Here is a 15,064-nt window from a genome sequence, read left to right as displayed (position 1 = left end):
TGAGGGAAAGTAATAGATATAGAACCTACTATAAAATACTTGGGATCTTATTTTTCCCATATGAAGACAGCAGTTGGCAGCAAATAGCTTCCTGTCCAGCAGCCAAATCCCTGGGACAGTTGGAAGGCACTGTGTTTTTATGATTTKATCCAAGGATAAAATGCTAGGAAAAAAAGAAATGAAGCCCTCTTTCCCTGGCTCARTTACATTCACTAGCTGGACTTGCATCTCCTGTGCTTGAAGAAGCAATGCTGTTTTCAAGGATGTTGCATCTGAGAAGTGTTGCAGCTTATATGAAAAAAGAAGTGTCAAAAGAAAAGGAAAAAGAATAAAATCTGATTATCACTGTGTTCGATTTTGGGAAATTTGAAGAGATTGAGTTAGGCTAAATTTCTGTTAATAAAGCTGTAACACATGATATTAGATGAATAAAGATAGAACATCTTYAAAGATAAAGTCTTTGGAGGAGAACATCTTTAAAAACAAAGTCTTTGGAGGTTAGTATAATATATGTCCATAGACTGTAAGTTCAGAAGTGAATAAATATAGAGCAGTATTAAAAGGTAAATCTAAAGGAAAAGGTACATGAAGGAAATGCAGAGCGGATTTTACAGTGTTTCCGTTGCATCTCATTTACTGTTGTTTAGCCCAAAATGTAAACACCTTTCTATAATCCAGAGGAAGCTCCGTGGTGGAATAACCCCCTGAACCCCCTTCTGTCCCCGCTCAGGTGGACCCCGAGGTCTTCGCGGCGCTGCCTGCTGAGCTGCAGGCAGAGCTGAAAGATGCCTACGACCAAAGGCAGAAGCAAGCAGAGCAGCAGCCTGCCCACGCCGTGGGTGAGTGCACAGGGCTCCAGGTGCTGGCTGTTTGAAGAGGCTTTTGCAACCCTAAATGCAGGCTGGAAAATGTAACGACTGTTTCTTAGGAAGATCCTGTCTTAAATTGGATTCCAGTGTTTGCTTATGATAGACTGTTGGTTAGAGCCGGCTGTGGTCTCGTTTTGCAAACAGGTGCCCGGTGTTACTTAAATGAGTAATTAATTGAGTTCACTGGGACCATGGCACTAAAGTTACCCATGCCCCTATGTCTGCAGAACGACATTTAAACTTGATATGTCTCATGATTTAAGTACCTCAGTTAAGCAGGTGCTGGTGTCCTCCCCTTGGTTCATATAGCCGTGGCTTGAGTGTCAGGGAAGTGGAGATGGATCACAACTCACCATGGATGGATGCCTGGTAGTCGCTGTCCTTAGTCCGAGCTGAGCAACCAGGTCTCCTTTTAATAACCAGYAGGAAGAGGTCAGATAAATCTCCYTCTGGAAGCRCTTGTGATAAAATAGGTTGGAAATGGCATTGGTTTMATTCCATGCCAATTATTATCATGCRTTATTCTAATCAAATCTTGATTCCAGTCTGAGGTCTAGTGCAGATACACTGGAGTCTGGTGGAATGAGAGAGGTTTTCCTGGTGGAAGAAGGAGTCTGGGGGAGGAGAGGACTTTGTGGGTGGTGACCATCTTAGCCAGGACCGAGGTGGGACACTGCCGTAAGGGGAAGCAGTTTGTCAGGGAGACCTCAGTTTTGAGCATCTGCTCGTGCTCAGGAGCTGAAACGTTGGGTATTCCGAGGCTTACGAGCAGCTGGGTGTCCCCTGAGTGCACTGGTGTCTAGCAGTGCTTCTCAGTGCTCCAAACAGTGCCCATCTCTGCAGTGATGGCTATCCGGAGACTTTCCATCCGGAGTTGATCCAGAGACCTTTATGGAAGAACCCCCCTTGTAATACAAAAATGCTACTTTGAACTGTATCAACCACTGTCTATTCCTTTGTTTTTCAGTATCAAAAAACCCTTTAGCCCACCTGAAGCATGCAACAGTGAAAAGTAAGAAAAAAATCCGGAAAAAAAATCCAGCTAGTCCTTCAAAAAAGGTTCAGAGTCCATTGAAAAACAAACTCCATGGCAGCCCTGCAAAAAACATGCCAACTACATCTGGAAGCCCACAGAAGCTGCTAGATGGCTTCTTGAAACAGGAAGGAGCAACTGCACAGGTAATTCTCAGGCTCGCACCAGCTTTGGGTAAAGCTCTWTCCATGTTAATGAATCCCTGTGCCCCGTGCTCCGGGTGTCCCTGCTGGAGCAGGGTTTGGACTAGAGGATCCCTAGGGGTCCCTTCCAACCTCAACCAGTCTGTGATGCTGTGAGTGCACCTGGCTTCTCCACCAGGTGAAACCAGCTCCCAGCTCCCACCGTCTTTCAGGATACCGTTTCTTTGTGCACATCTCGTCATCTTTGTGCACAAAGAGGCTGTGGAGTCTCCTTCTTTGGAGATCTTTAAAACCCGCTTGGCTGCAGCCCTGTGCCACGTGCTCTAGGTGACCCTGCGTGAGCAGGGGGGTTGGACTTGACCTCTGAGGTCCCTTCCAACCTTGGGCATTCTGTGATTCCGTAATTCTGTGATCCCATGAGYCGGATGTATACGCACACACAGACGTGCCTGTACAGGCCATGCACACGTGTGTGTGCGCCTGCACGCCCACGGGCTGCTGCAGTCCTTGTCAGCGCGGGCGCCCTCGCCTCTTGTGTTCGCAGCAGTGGGAAGCCGCTCCGTCCACGTCCGGCCCGGCGGGGCCGGCGGCGCTGCAGCCGGAGCAGCGGGAGCGGCGGGAGCAGCCGGGCCCCGGCCGGCCCCAGGCGCCCAACCTGGCCGGAGCCGTCGAGTTCAACGACGTGAAGACGCTGCTCAAGGAGTGGATCACAACCATCTCAGGTAGGGCCGTCCCGCGCGCGGAAAAGCGTTCGCAGCAAAGCTTTTGTGCGCTTTCTTCCCATCTCCGTGGCCCTTTTCCTTTCACATGCTGTTTGCACAGTAATCTTGAAGCCTGGCAGTATAGGAGTATTGGTAGCCCTGGTTTTGCCAGCTTCTATTCATGTTTCTTGTTGAACTGCATGAAAATCTGCTTCGGCCCATTTGTCAGGGCCTCCTCTTACCCCTTGATGCTACTTTTATTGGGAGTTTTCCTATGGTGTCAAGCAAGGCGCAGCTCTTAAGGTGAGCACTGCTAAAAGGGAATTCCGCCTTTTGTGGAGGGGTCATTTCAGAGGGAAATCATTACAGGTTTTCCCAAAAGAGCTCCCGGGAAAATTCTAGGATGAAGTGCAGTTTAGCTGTTGCTAAGTTCTGACTTGAATTTTAGTGTAATGTCAAACAATTAGCAATTGTCCTATTGGACCTATTGTCCTAACAGTTAGCAAGTCTCCTAAGAGTTTTGATCCGCTCTGGATGCCTTATTTCTTTCCTCCTTGGTCAATATTAGCTGTGCTGGCATTTGTTCCCGCAGCGCGGGGAGGAGAGGAGCGCTCCCTGGGCCTCGCGTGCCGGCCCTGCTGCGCGGGGCGCTGCGCAGCGCCCTTCCCTGCTGCAAAGAGAAAAATCCTCCGTTGTTCCTCCTCTCCGCAGATCCCATGGAGGAAGACATTCTGCAGGTCGTGAAGTATTGTACTGATCTGATAGAAGAGAAGGATTTGGAAAAGCTGGACCTGGTCGTTAAGTACATGAAAAGGTAGCGGAATTACTGGCGTTTCGGGGGCGTTCAGACCAGTGTTGTTAGAGCCTCGCGTGGTTAAATGCTGCAGCGGGAGGCCAGAAGCCTTTCAAGCATTGCACTGATGGGTGTCGAATGTTCAAGGCTAAATCTTACTCAGCAACGTAATAACRAAGGAGCTGGGCAGGCAATATAGGTAATTGGTGAAAATTTAATAGTATTAACTGTGTTGTTTGCTATGAAGCCTTTTGTTTCCAGACAAGGTACATAGTTCTTCTCTTATGGGTGTCCCTTCATCCTTTTTTCATTCCTTTTGCTCACGACACCTTTTATCTTTCCTTTGTTTCATCYGGTTTCAGCTCTGTTGCTGTTTCCAGATGCTAATCCCCGTCTCACCTCTCCAACCGATTTTTATGACGTGTTTATTGTGTCCCTGTTCCTCTTCCCATGAGCCAGGAGGCCCAAGTTCTACTTATGTATCTATATGATACTTAATTGTGTAGCTCCCTGTTTTGTGTCTTAAATATGAAGAATATGTATTCCATGGAAGCTGATCAGCACCCGGCAGACTGCAGCGGAGCAAAAGCTTTGTTACACGTTTGCCTGATGGGGTGGCCTTAGGCCTTGGGCAGTGAGGAGCACCCGGAGGTTCAGTGGATGCCCTGTGGCTGATTTCCCTGCTGCTCCACACGGCAAAAATCGTGTCCATCCTCACACTGGGTCCCTGCAGAGCCTCGGAGCGCGGGCAGGGCGAGGGGCAGGAGTCCGGCCGGCTGCCCTTATCCGTGTGGTATCCGTGTGGCGTTAGGTTATCCCAAAACGTGTGTGTGCCAGTGCCCTCCTGCAGGAGCGTCCTTGGTCCTGGCTTTGGCCGGGAAGAGCCAGGCCAGGAAGAGCATTGGTCTTGCTCTGAGGCACCAAGTGACAGTCACAGGGAGCTGCTGAGGCCTCATTTTCCATAGGGAAGTCAACACGGTGTCCAAAGAGCTGCTTCTGTGACAGTAAGTGTTGTTTTCCCTCTTGTTCCTCTCTCCCTCCAGGCTGATGCAGTCGTCGGTAGAGTCCGTTTGGAATATGGCATTCGACTTCATTCTTGACAACGTTCAGGTCGTTCTACAGCAAACGTACGGAAGCACATTGAAGGTTATCTGACCGTGTCGCGAGGAGCCTGGTGAGGGCCTGGAGCTCTCTGCTAGCTGTGCCATAAGTGCTTGTGAGGTATTTGCAAAGTGCATGACAGTAAAGCCCTGAGTTTTTATAATTTCCGATTTCTTTGTAAACAACAAAGTGTTTTGTACATTTCTTTTCAGAAAGTGCCAAATTTGTCAGTATTGCATGTAAATAATTGTGTTAAAATTCTTTTATTGTAGTATAGAATCTATTTACAAAATGTTTGTTTATAAAGTTTTATGGATTTTTACAGTGAAGTGTTTACAGTTGTTTAATAAAGAACTGTATGTATATTTTTGTACTCACTCGATTTTGTCATGCTTCAGTTTGAATATAGCTGACCCCTTTCATTAAAGCTTGAGCTTGGCCTCCTTTACTCRCCCCACTCCGCCCCACACCGCTGTCTCGCTCGCTCTTCCCGCCCGGCCAGGAGCAGGGAGCCTGGGCTTCTAGGAAAAGAAACCCTCAAAGCATACTTTTATGCAGATCATGGTGTCATCTGCATTAATTTGCCTGGGTTTCCACCTGTTACAGTTCTGCTCTTTCCTGGCACTTTATTCTCTGACAGCTGCTTTTGGCTGTGTGCGTGGTWGGGCGCTGCCCTACGGAGGAGAGGGGCTGGTGCAGCTGCGCTGTGGGTGGGAGCTGCTGGGTTTTGGAGGCAGAGCGGTGGGTGGGCAAGCACTGCTCCAGCCCCGAGTGGGACGGGCTGCGTTGTTGAGGCAGGGCAGTGGGTGGGAAAGAGCTCGCAAGGGACAGGGAGGAGGCCGGGGGGAGCTGCAGGCCGGGAGAGGTGGGTGCTCGGGAAGGGGCCAGCAGGAGGTTGGGAAGGGGCATTGCCCATATCCCGCTGCTGCAGCACCTGCTGGCACAGGGCGCTGCGTGTGGGTCAAGCAGGGGCTGCYTCGGAGCCAGGCACAGCAGCCAGGTACAGGAAAGGGCTGGGGAGGGACCCAGTGGTGCCCCTGGGGGCACTCGGAGGGAGTGGGGTGGCCGGCAGGAGCAACAGCCCCATCAGCAGCAGCCCCACGCTGCAGCCTCGGGGCCTTCAGCAAGGAACCAAACCCAGCACTGGGGCCCAGGGCTATTGAGCTACACTCCTTTTTCCCCCTTCCTCCACCTCAGTTTCATCCGGTTCTCTCCTCCTTGGAACCGTCCCAAGAGCGGCTGCCAGGCCTGTTTAGGTGGTGACGGAGCCCCTTCCCTCCTTGGCAAAACAAGAATACAGTACAAGCACAGCAGTTGAGATCTCTGTTCTTAACTTAAGAACTCCTTTTATTAGTGTAGCTTTCACAATTGCATAGTTTGCAAAAATAAACTGTAACAGTTAAGTGCAGTCTCCTCACTTAGACACTCATGCTAGTCTAAATCCCTGCCAGGCCCAGCGCTGTGAATCCGTASCACACTCAGAGCCTCCCGCAGACACCCCTTTGCCACTGTAGGCTCAACGTCTAACACCSTTCTTGGTAAACTTCAACCCCCCTGCCAGGAGAGGCGACAGTCACAAAGCAATTGTGAGAGAAGCTGTACAATCCCCATCAAGGTAGTGGGGGGGGTTGAACAGAAAAGATCTGCACAAAACAAAGGCTGATCGGTTCCAAATGCTTATTAGAGGGGTTTTTCTAAGTCGTTTAAAGGCTAAAATTTTCAGCTACRTGAAAGACAACTCTGTTTTAGTTCAGTTTGTGCTTTTCAAAAGCCGTTGTTTGGCTCCTCAGGACACACGTTTCGAAGTAGCAGGAGAGCTCCCTGCTTAAGGACACATCAGGCTGCATCCCCAAGGGAAGGAAGGGCAGGAAACCACAGGACCCTGACAGYGTCATGGTCATCAGGGCCACTGGGAGCCCCACACCTTGCACCAGCCCCCACTCACAGCTGCTCCCCACGGCTGTGGGGCCCAGGACACCTARGACAGCACCAGGGAGAACCAGACCCCCAAACCACCCCCGCTGCCAGGAGAGGGAGGCAGGAGGGGAAAGGGCTCCCGTGGGCAGGGGCCCGGCTGCCCCGGGCCCTCTCTGCGCTCCCTGAAGCAAAGTATGAAACAAGGGGCTGCTCCGACCATCTCCTTTATTCGCGGCTCTGCGTTATAGTGATTACAGGTCGACTTCCATGAACTGTACAAGCAAGAAAAAGGCGGCCAACTATGCTTTACATCATTGTTTCACACGAAGCAAAAAGACAGAAAGATCCAATTGCCTAATTCTCTATKTTTAAAAAAAGTTTCTAGAGGCACAAAGCAGAAGAATGTTGGAAAAGAGAGTCAGGGGAAGAGGTATGCATAAATAAAGAAGTACTTCTTACATCAAAAATGTCCCAAGAATCACAAAGTCTGCAGAAGCTTGGTTAATCAAATACTGCAGTACTGATTTCATCAGTATAAAAGTGAAAGAGCTTCCGTTCTGTAATAAAAATTCAATTTATTTTATTTTGGAGGGAGGAAGAGGCAGAAGGAAGGTGTAAGAGAAGGAAGGGCAAACTTTAAAACAGCAGCCAGTAGGAGGAGGGGCAGTGGGAGAGGTGAACAGGCACATTGGAACTGTGGGAACATGTAAATTGACCACTGTCAAACCAGTGTAAATTTCTCGGTTTCTCATGGAAAACATTTTATCCACAGATTTTCCTCTTCAACACAAACCCAACGCCGTCTTTAACACAGGACTCTGTTGGTGACTTCTGGAACCGGGCGTTTCACTCCCGCCTTGATTCCCGGTGCTGCGAGAAGGCGCCTAGATGATCTCGAACACTTTCTTCAGCTCCACGATGAGCTGCCAGTCGGACTTCTGCATCTCGTCCCTGAACCAGTCCTTGAGCGCGTCGATGGACTGGCGGCTGATCTGCAATCACAGCATCACAGAAGGGTTCAGGTTGGAAGGGACCTCTGGAGATCATCCAGTCCAACCCCCTGCTCCAGCAGGGACACCCAGAGCACGGGGCACAGGGCGGCATCCAGGCGGGTTTGGAAGGTCTCCAGAGAAGGAGACTCCACAGCCTCCCTGGGCAGCCTGTTAACAGCCTGCAATGCAGGGCCAAGCCGTGAGGGGCCAGGCCACTAGGAACCACCACGACGTCCCGGTGCCGGGTAAGCGGCTTCCGGCCTCGGAGCCGACCGGCCGGTCCGCTCCGAGGCCGGAAGCCGCTTATCCGGCCACCGGCATCCGTCATTCCCAGGCTCCACACAAGCCCCGGCCAAGGCACCGCCAGCCCTCACCTTGCTGACGAGGATGTCGGTGGCCTCGAAGTGCCGGCCGTACATCTTGGGCGACTCGCCGGGAATGGGCTCGATTTTGACACACACCTCCTGGCCCTTCTTGGCAACATCCACGGGCTTGTGGTTGATTTCGATGCTCGTGACGATTCCAATGTCAACGAACTGCAACACAGGGAAGACGCTGCAGGGCACGGAAGCGAAACGGACTTGATGCTCCCCAGCGGGGCAGGGAGTGCCGCGGAAATCCCGGAATGGCCGCCGGGAAGGGCCGGGGATAGGGCTCRCACTCACGTTTTTGCTGGGCACGCACATGGGAGTGCCCTGCTTCACCTGGCCCGCCTCCACCACGACGCCCATGACGATGGGGTCCCGCGAGTTGAAGATGAACTGCGGCAGGATCTTCATCTTGCAGGGAAACACGGCGACGTGCCTGCGGGCGACAAGGACGGGCAGCTGCAGAGGGACACGGCGGCGGCACCAGCTCCGCCTTCCTCGTGTGCCGGGGCGCTCATCCCAGCGGAGTCGCTCCCAGCAGGAAAACCCTCCTTGCCCCTATTAGCTCTAGTCAGGGCTTGGCCCTCCCGAGCTACAGGGAGCAGCCACGGAGCAGGGCTGCCGTGGAGTTCATGGCGATGGGCTTGGGCAGCCAGCCACCCCCAAAACCCACGGAGCAGTAATGGAAGTTTAACCGGACTCTCCAAGCAGCAAGGGAACAGAAGCACTGATGCCACAGCCTGTCTCAGCGATTCCACTCAACTTATTCTTGTTTTTTTAATCCTAGCTACACAAACTCTATTTGGGATCAGGAAAAGCAACTTGTCCGAGGCCCACCTGGTAGCACAGCTTCCATCAGCTCAGTTTGGGATCCCTGCAAGTCCTTACTGACTGGAGATCCACATTTCATTTCTGCAGTCAGAACTGAGCCCTGTGCACTGGTAGCACACAAACATGGAACAGCAGAACCCAAACGCTGTCAGGTTTGTTTTCCTAAGCCCACAAGACTAACCAGGCTGTCAAAAAAGGGATGAGAAACTAAGCACACAGAGCAAACCTTAATRAGGCGGCTCCATAGTATGTGATGGTTCAAGTTAAACACTGTGGGGTTTTTTTTTACAACTCTCATCCTAATAAACTTAATCCCAGCTGGCAATAACTAAAGTAGAACTGCACGGTTCCTGGCAGTTACAAATTTCTTGTCCTATCCTCTTCCTCCTTTCCTTCCTTCCTTCCTATCAGAACTGTGTGCTAAATAAAAGCCTGGAAACATGAAGTTAAAGGCAGTTTCATTTAGGAATAAGAGGTAATTTGGAAAGCGCCCAAATGAGAATGACTCATACTTACTTGAACTCCTCTTGTTTCTGTTTTTTATAGTCCTGTCTGTATTTTGTGAAGGCATCAAATAGATGATAGATGATTTCAGCACTAAAAATCCGAACTCCTAAGCTATCGGCCATTTCCTGGGCATCCCGCTCGATCCTCACGTCGAAGGCCAGGATTACTGCGTATCTGCACGTAAAGAAGCCAGGCAGTTCGTCACACAGCCCGTGAAGAGGCAGCCTGGCACACATTTAGCAACAGAGCAAAGCAGGTACTTACTGAGGGTCGTGCTCCAGCATRACTGATGCTTTCATAACGTCCTTTTTATGGACAGGACCTATGTTAATCCCCGCGTACTGTTGAGGAAGAAAGCCACGCAAGTGAGTCGTCACCCACTCTGCATCAAGAGGAACCAGCTATAAAGCAGAAGCAAGAACAGCACCACCAGACACGGCGCAAGGCACTTACTGGCACTTCTGATGTTTTGAGAAATTCAAGTAGAGCTTCTAAAGAGCCCAAGGTGGAAGCCTGGACATAAACCCCTTTCTCTTCCAACTTGATGGCGTTCAGCGTTTGCTTCAGCTCGTGTATCAGCTCATCCTGCAGGAAAGCAAGCGAGCCTCAGTGCCGCCGCTGCGGGGAAGGGCGAGGCGGGTCCGTCCAGGAGCCGCCCGCGCCGCCGCCGAGCCCCAACACCCGTGGGCGCTGCGGGGGGCAGCGCCCACACACAGCCCTGCAGGTGCTGCAGGTTGGTGCTGGGGGCTGTGTGGAGGTCGGAGCGTTTCCCTGCAGAGGAGGGTGCCCTGCAGCCCGGCCAGGGCTCAGCAGAGAGGGGCCTCCCCAGGACAGGGTCCCCTGCGCCCGCCCTGCTGCGACGCCGCTGCCAGCGACGGGCACAGGAGCCGCGGGGCCACCCCGCTGCCACCCACTGCGGCCTCGCAAAGCCAAACACTCCCCCTTCTCTTCTGAGAGCTGAGCCCACGCTCACCTTTACGTACACACACAGACCTGCTGCTACTGCACTGCGCACAGACACGTGCAGCCAGGCAAGGCTCTGCTGGGGGGGCTTGGGAGATTTATCTTCTTTCAGAGCCAAAGGCAGGCAGAGAAGTTAGTGCTGCCTGCTTAAGAGTGAACTAACCCTGGCTCAAGAAGGTCCATAAAGACTTGTGTCTTTTTGTTTGACTTGGGCAAACAGGAGCATCTCACCTGAATTTTGGTTTAAGGCAGCTGTCATTTATGTCATTCCGATGGTGTAAGTCATAAAAGAAATGCCACAGGAAGGGTCTTCAATTGGCTTTTCTAACTCATAGTTTGAAAAACTCTACTAACATACATTGATTTAAAATGTATCTAACTATATACACAAAAACTGCACTCTCTATATGCAGCCAAGATGTCAGGAACATGCTAAGGATCGAGATATCACAAGTGTCACCACATTAACATTTCATATGGACGCAGAGTTACAACCTGTTACTTTAACACTTTTTAAAATCTAAATAARTTATTTGCATGGTGAACTCTCATCATCTGAATGAGCTTCATCACACTCAAGTCCCTTATCTCACTATTAACCGCCCTCCCAGAGCTGAGGGCAGTTGTGCACTAAGCAGCACCTCACCTTGAGGACGGGCACTTCATCCTCCTTATGAGCCACGAGCAGCGGCAAACCGGCCAGAGTTTTCTCCAAGTCCTTCCCCAGGATCTTCACGCCTTGAGCAGCCACCACCTCCTTGTGCTTTTCGTACTGGTTCTGGAAAGAAGAGGACCCGGGTAAGGGTTCACGCAGCCCGGGTCAGCTCGACCTGCCCCGGCCGGTGCTGCACAGAGCCCGATGGCTCCCACGCCGTCTCCCTCAGGTGCTGCCACGGCCCCTGCCCGTCACATTTTCACTTTCAGCATCACAACACGAGGCTTTGGGGTCGGGGTTTCCTTTCACAGCAACGCGCCCCCCACTCTCCATACCTTGACTCGCAGCTCCTTCATGGGAGGAGGCAAGAGAAGACCTCGGATCTGAGTCACGATAGGGCCTTCCACCCCAGGAACTATAATGGTGTCTCCTTCTTTCAAGCGCCCGTTAATCAAAATAACATCTATGGTCGTGCCCATCCCAGGCAGTGCTTTAACCTGAACAGGGGAGAATAAAAGGTCACTCCTTCCAGCACTTTGAACACACCCCTCTAGCCAGGGAGCTGGAGGGGGAAGTTTCTAAGCGAATTTCACCGAGTTACCTCCATGACTTGAGCTCTCAGCTCCTGACACTCAGCCAGCCTCTTGGTCAGCATGGTTTGCGTCAGTTCAACAAGAAGAGCTATCAGGCTGCCCATGCCATCCCCTGTGTGAGCAGAGGTAGGTACAAGAGAGACAAAAGTGCGGGGATCCTTATTCTCATAAAACAAGGCAGCGTTCAAGCCCTAGAATCAGGAGCGATAGTTCCGGGGGGGAAGGGAATAAAAAAAATAAAAATAAATAAATCAGTATGTTGAGTGCCAGCCAATTATGATTGCATTTTTAAAATTCCAATTAAGAAAAAAAAAGAATTCAATGTTACCAACAATATGCTATGGAACATGCAGTCTCAACCCACACCTGGGAGCACTATGGGATAAGTTTACAAAATTGTTACTACATTTAGCTTCAGGCCATTGTTGTGTGTCACCAATGTCTAAAGGACAATGTCTAAAGGAACAAAAGACAGATGGGCTCCTCTCTAGCAGTTCCCAAAGAGGGAAAGAACAGGGACAGAAAACTTGATCTGTTATAGTGACTCCATGACCACGCACAGCATTGAGCTGGCACCTTCCCCAAACTAGCACTCCATGGAATACAGCGGTTAACCTCTGCTTTTTATTTATTTATTTATTGAATAGCAAAAAAAAAAGTTTGGCTAATGAGAAATAAACACGTCAGGAAAGATGCCAAAGTTCTTGTGATCCTGCAGGGTGTTTTGTAAAAGAGGTCTCTGAATTGCCTTCATTAATGCTTTTGTGAACAGAACAAGCCTAACTATTGCAGCTTACCTGCTTTGCAAATTCCACTATGATGGCTTTTGCACGCTCCTCAAATTCATCTTTKGTGTTCTTCTTCTGCTTCTTTAAAGTGACAGCTACATCCGTATCAGGACTTTTTTTCCAGTCATATAACCTATCAATCTTGAAAATATAATAATACGTCACCTTTTACACTTGCTGAAGAGCCTCTTTAGGTTTACACCACTCACTTGCAAGAAATACTTAACCAAAAAGAGCTATCTACCCTTTTGCTCCAGGAGTTAAATGAAATCTCCATTAGCTTTAACTGCAATATTTTCCTATCTATACACATAACGCATTGGGTAACAACATTGGACGGTATTTTCTAGAGCAATACAACTTCAGCTTTTAAAAATTCAAATTGCCTTAATGTGTTAGCTGTATTCATGAGTTGGGATGGAATAATTTTATGTACATTAATTACATTAAGTTTAAGACAAAACAAATTCAGAAGAAAGATTCATTCATAATTCCACATAAAGAGAGTCTTTTTTTCCTTTTTGTTTTTCTACCTGAAAAGTGACACCACTATTTCTAAAGGTCTTCTGAAGCTTGTTGGTGAGAACTGGAACCTTTCAGTCGTGTGTGCTTAGCACACACACGACTGCATGCTTTAGAGAGAAAGCACTGAGCAAGTTTTCAAAGCAGATCAGCCTTCATCCAAGAAACTGTATTTGCTTAATCTAAATTCCTAGTTAGCAGCCTTGCACAACATTCCCAAGCTTCCCTGTATGGCAATTTACACCTACCTCAATTAACACAAGTTAAACATCACAGCATTGCTGTGTAGCTCAAGACATATTTAAAAGACAGATGAAAAACTAGACGTGTGACAAAACTCTAACATGAAAAGCAAAAACTTTTGGCAATTTCATCTCAGGATCTCTGATAAGCCTTAACAGCTTTCTATCCAAAAGCTTTTTAAACGGTAGATATTTTCAGTAACAACRCAGTAATTTTATCTGTTCCAGCACCTTCAGTCTTAATACTTGTTTCATTCTGGAAAGGTTTTACCACTATTTGTGAATACCCTCTTATTGYTACATGAGGTAAGACCCAGAGTCACTGGACATAAAGAGTTTCCTTAACAGAACTCATGTAAGCCATGGCAGAACAAGCAGCTCTGCAACAACCACCTCTCATGCATAAGCCAAAGGGCTGAAAAATAACTAGTTCTTCTCTCTAATAACTAGTTCTACTCTCTCTACTCCAAACACCAAAATACTTCTGTGATCAAGAGCAACTGTATTACTGTGACATAAGCTTAGAGGCCAGCCTATTTTCAGCTCACAAACCCACAAGTATTACTAACTAAAGCAAGTGTATTAAGTGAAGTTTGTCTTCCAATTTTATAAAAAGAAAACACAGTTTTACAGAAATCGATCTAGGTAGCTCTAAGGAGAAAATAAAAAAGATACAGCTTCTAAGGAGAAAATAAAAAAGATACAGCTTATAGAAGTGCAAACCATACATTCAAAATCACAAGATAAAGTTATCAGTGAGAAGATTATGGAAGATCTGCAAAACTCTCATAAGCCACAAAATTACTGGACAGAGCTTCAAACAATTCGAGTTCACAGAAGAAATAAAGCTGTCAAATGCCWAACATGCCAGATCTCAGAGGGGTCTGAAAAATTGTCTTACCTTATTGAGAGCTACTACAAAGGGGCATTTCTTGGATTTCAACAGGTTTATTGATTCAATTGTCTGGGGCTCCAAACCATGCATGATGTCAACTACAAGAATGGCGATATCGCAAAGGGAGCTTCCTCTGTTTCTTAGGTTGCTGTGGCATCAAGAGAATTGTTATGTAGCAACAGAACATTAAGAAAAAAMATAAAGTGTTAAACTTGTATTGACCAACAAAAAGCAAAAGTTGATCAAGTACCCAAATCACACCAAGTTTACATTCCATTTAACAGAACACTTGAGCATTTCTAGACAAATATAAGAGAATGCTACTATGCCCCAAACTGTTTTCTTATTTTTTATTATATATATATATATATTTTTTTTTTTTTAAACCATTTGGGATACTTTCTGATCTGTTCTAAGAATATTTCAGTGAAAGAAGAGGTACCAAATTTGAATGAGAAGCTATTATTATTCAGCTATTTCAGCACTTCAAGATCACCAGGCACCTGTGGTGCACAACAAAAGCTGGCTGGCAGCTGAAGAGTTATCAGGGATAAGATGCCAGAAAACTCATAACAAATTAACAGGTGCCCAAAGACTTGGCATTTCGAGTTAAGAGTCTTAGGTTTTAAGATAGTTACCTCAAAGCCAACTTAGCAGTTCAGGTATTCCACCAAGACTACCTGGGTAAACACACACCTACTAGGGTTTAAACTGAAAAGTTGATCTAGTGACTTGTTTGCGTGTCGGTGTTCGCAGACAGCACAGGAAGCAGCTGCTTTTTAACTATCCAAAAATATGTATCCTTAAGAACTCCATGCCCTTAGCGGGGACACTGTAGACTGGAGGCTAAAATAGAAGCTTTAATTTTTTAAACCAGAGTACTTATGTCTTCTGAGATGCTCACCTTCTCTTTCCCAGCCAGCTTTGTCTTTTCTTTCACACTAACTACTCAGAAATAGTTACCTTTTTTTTTCTTCCATAGTTACTTTTATTTTTTTTTCCCACCCCTCAAATATTCATGGTTCAATTGACATGAATACATTTATTCCTCTGCTTTCGATTTCATTACGTGAGAAGAAACRCAGTGGATTAGGCAAATACCTAGTACTTTGTTAGAACGTACAAAGACACTTTAAACATAATTTCTGAAG

At 48.1% G+C, this 15,064-nt stretch overlaps 2 protein-coding genes across 3 annotated transcripts in view; one reads left to right on the top strand and one right to left on the bottom strand.

The window, feature by feature from the left end:
- The window catches only part of REV1 (REV1, DNA directed polymerase), a 43,708-nt gene extending 38,713 nt beyond the window's left edge, over positions 1-4,995 (top strand). Inside the window, exons 18-22 of one of the 2 annotated variants that reach the window (XM_026035638.1) lie at positions 731-839; positions 1,837-2,048; positions 2,593-2,767; positions 3,458-3,560; positions 4,583-4,995. In XM_026035638.1, the coding sequence (XP_025891423.1) occupies positions 731-839; positions 1,837-2,048; positions 2,593-2,767; positions 3,458-3,560; positions 4,583-4,694 (711 nt within the window). In that variant the 3' untranslated portion in view covers positions 4,695-4,995. Of the gene's footprint in view, positions 1-730; positions 840-1,836; positions 2,049-2,559; positions 2,768-3,457; positions 3,561-4,582 lie in introns of both variants that reach the window. The other variant, XM_026035636.1, reaches the window with a different exon arrangement.
- A 1,845-nt stretch (positions 4,996-6,840) lies between these two features.
- Positions 6,841-15,064, bottom strand: part of EIF5B (eukaryotic translation initiation factor 5B) — a 29,300-nt gene continuing 21,076 nt past the window's right edge. Inside the window, exons 15-25 of the mRNA XM_026035646.1 lie at positions 13,920-14,061; positions 12,264-12,395; positions 11,475-11,657; positions 11,209-11,370; positions 10,865-10,996; positions 9,709-9,840; positions 9,520-9,596; positions 9,265-9,429; positions 8,215-8,353; positions 7,924-8,085; positions 6,841-7,549 (exon numbers count right to left, since the gene is read on the bottom strand). Of these exons, the coding sequence (XP_025891431.1) occupies positions 7,442-7,549; positions 7,924-8,085; positions 8,215-8,353; positions 9,265-9,429; positions 9,520-9,596; positions 9,709-9,840; positions 10,865-10,996; positions 11,209-11,370; positions 11,475-11,657; positions 12,264-12,395; positions 13,920-14,061 (1,534 nt within the window). The 3' untranslated portion in view covers positions 6,841-7,441. The remainder of the gene's footprint in view (positions 7,550-7,923; positions 8,086-8,214; positions 8,354-9,264; positions 9,430-9,519; positions 9,597-9,708; positions 9,841-10,864; positions 10,997-11,208; positions 11,371-11,474; positions 11,658-12,263; positions 12,396-13,919; positions 14,062-15,064) is intronic.

The sequence above is a fragment of the Nothoprocta perdicaria genome, unplaced genomic scaffold, assembly GCF_003342845.1.
Source record: "Nothoprocta perdicaria isolate Ctin4 unplaced genomic scaffold, notPer1 scaffold_163, whole genome shotgun sequence".
Lineage (NCBI taxonomy): Eukaryota > Metazoa > Chordata > Aves > Tinamiformes > Tinamidae > Nothoprocta > Nothoprocta perdicaria.
The sequence above is the reverse complement of the archived record's forward strand: the minus strand, read 5'-3'. Positions and strand labels throughout refer to the sequence as shown.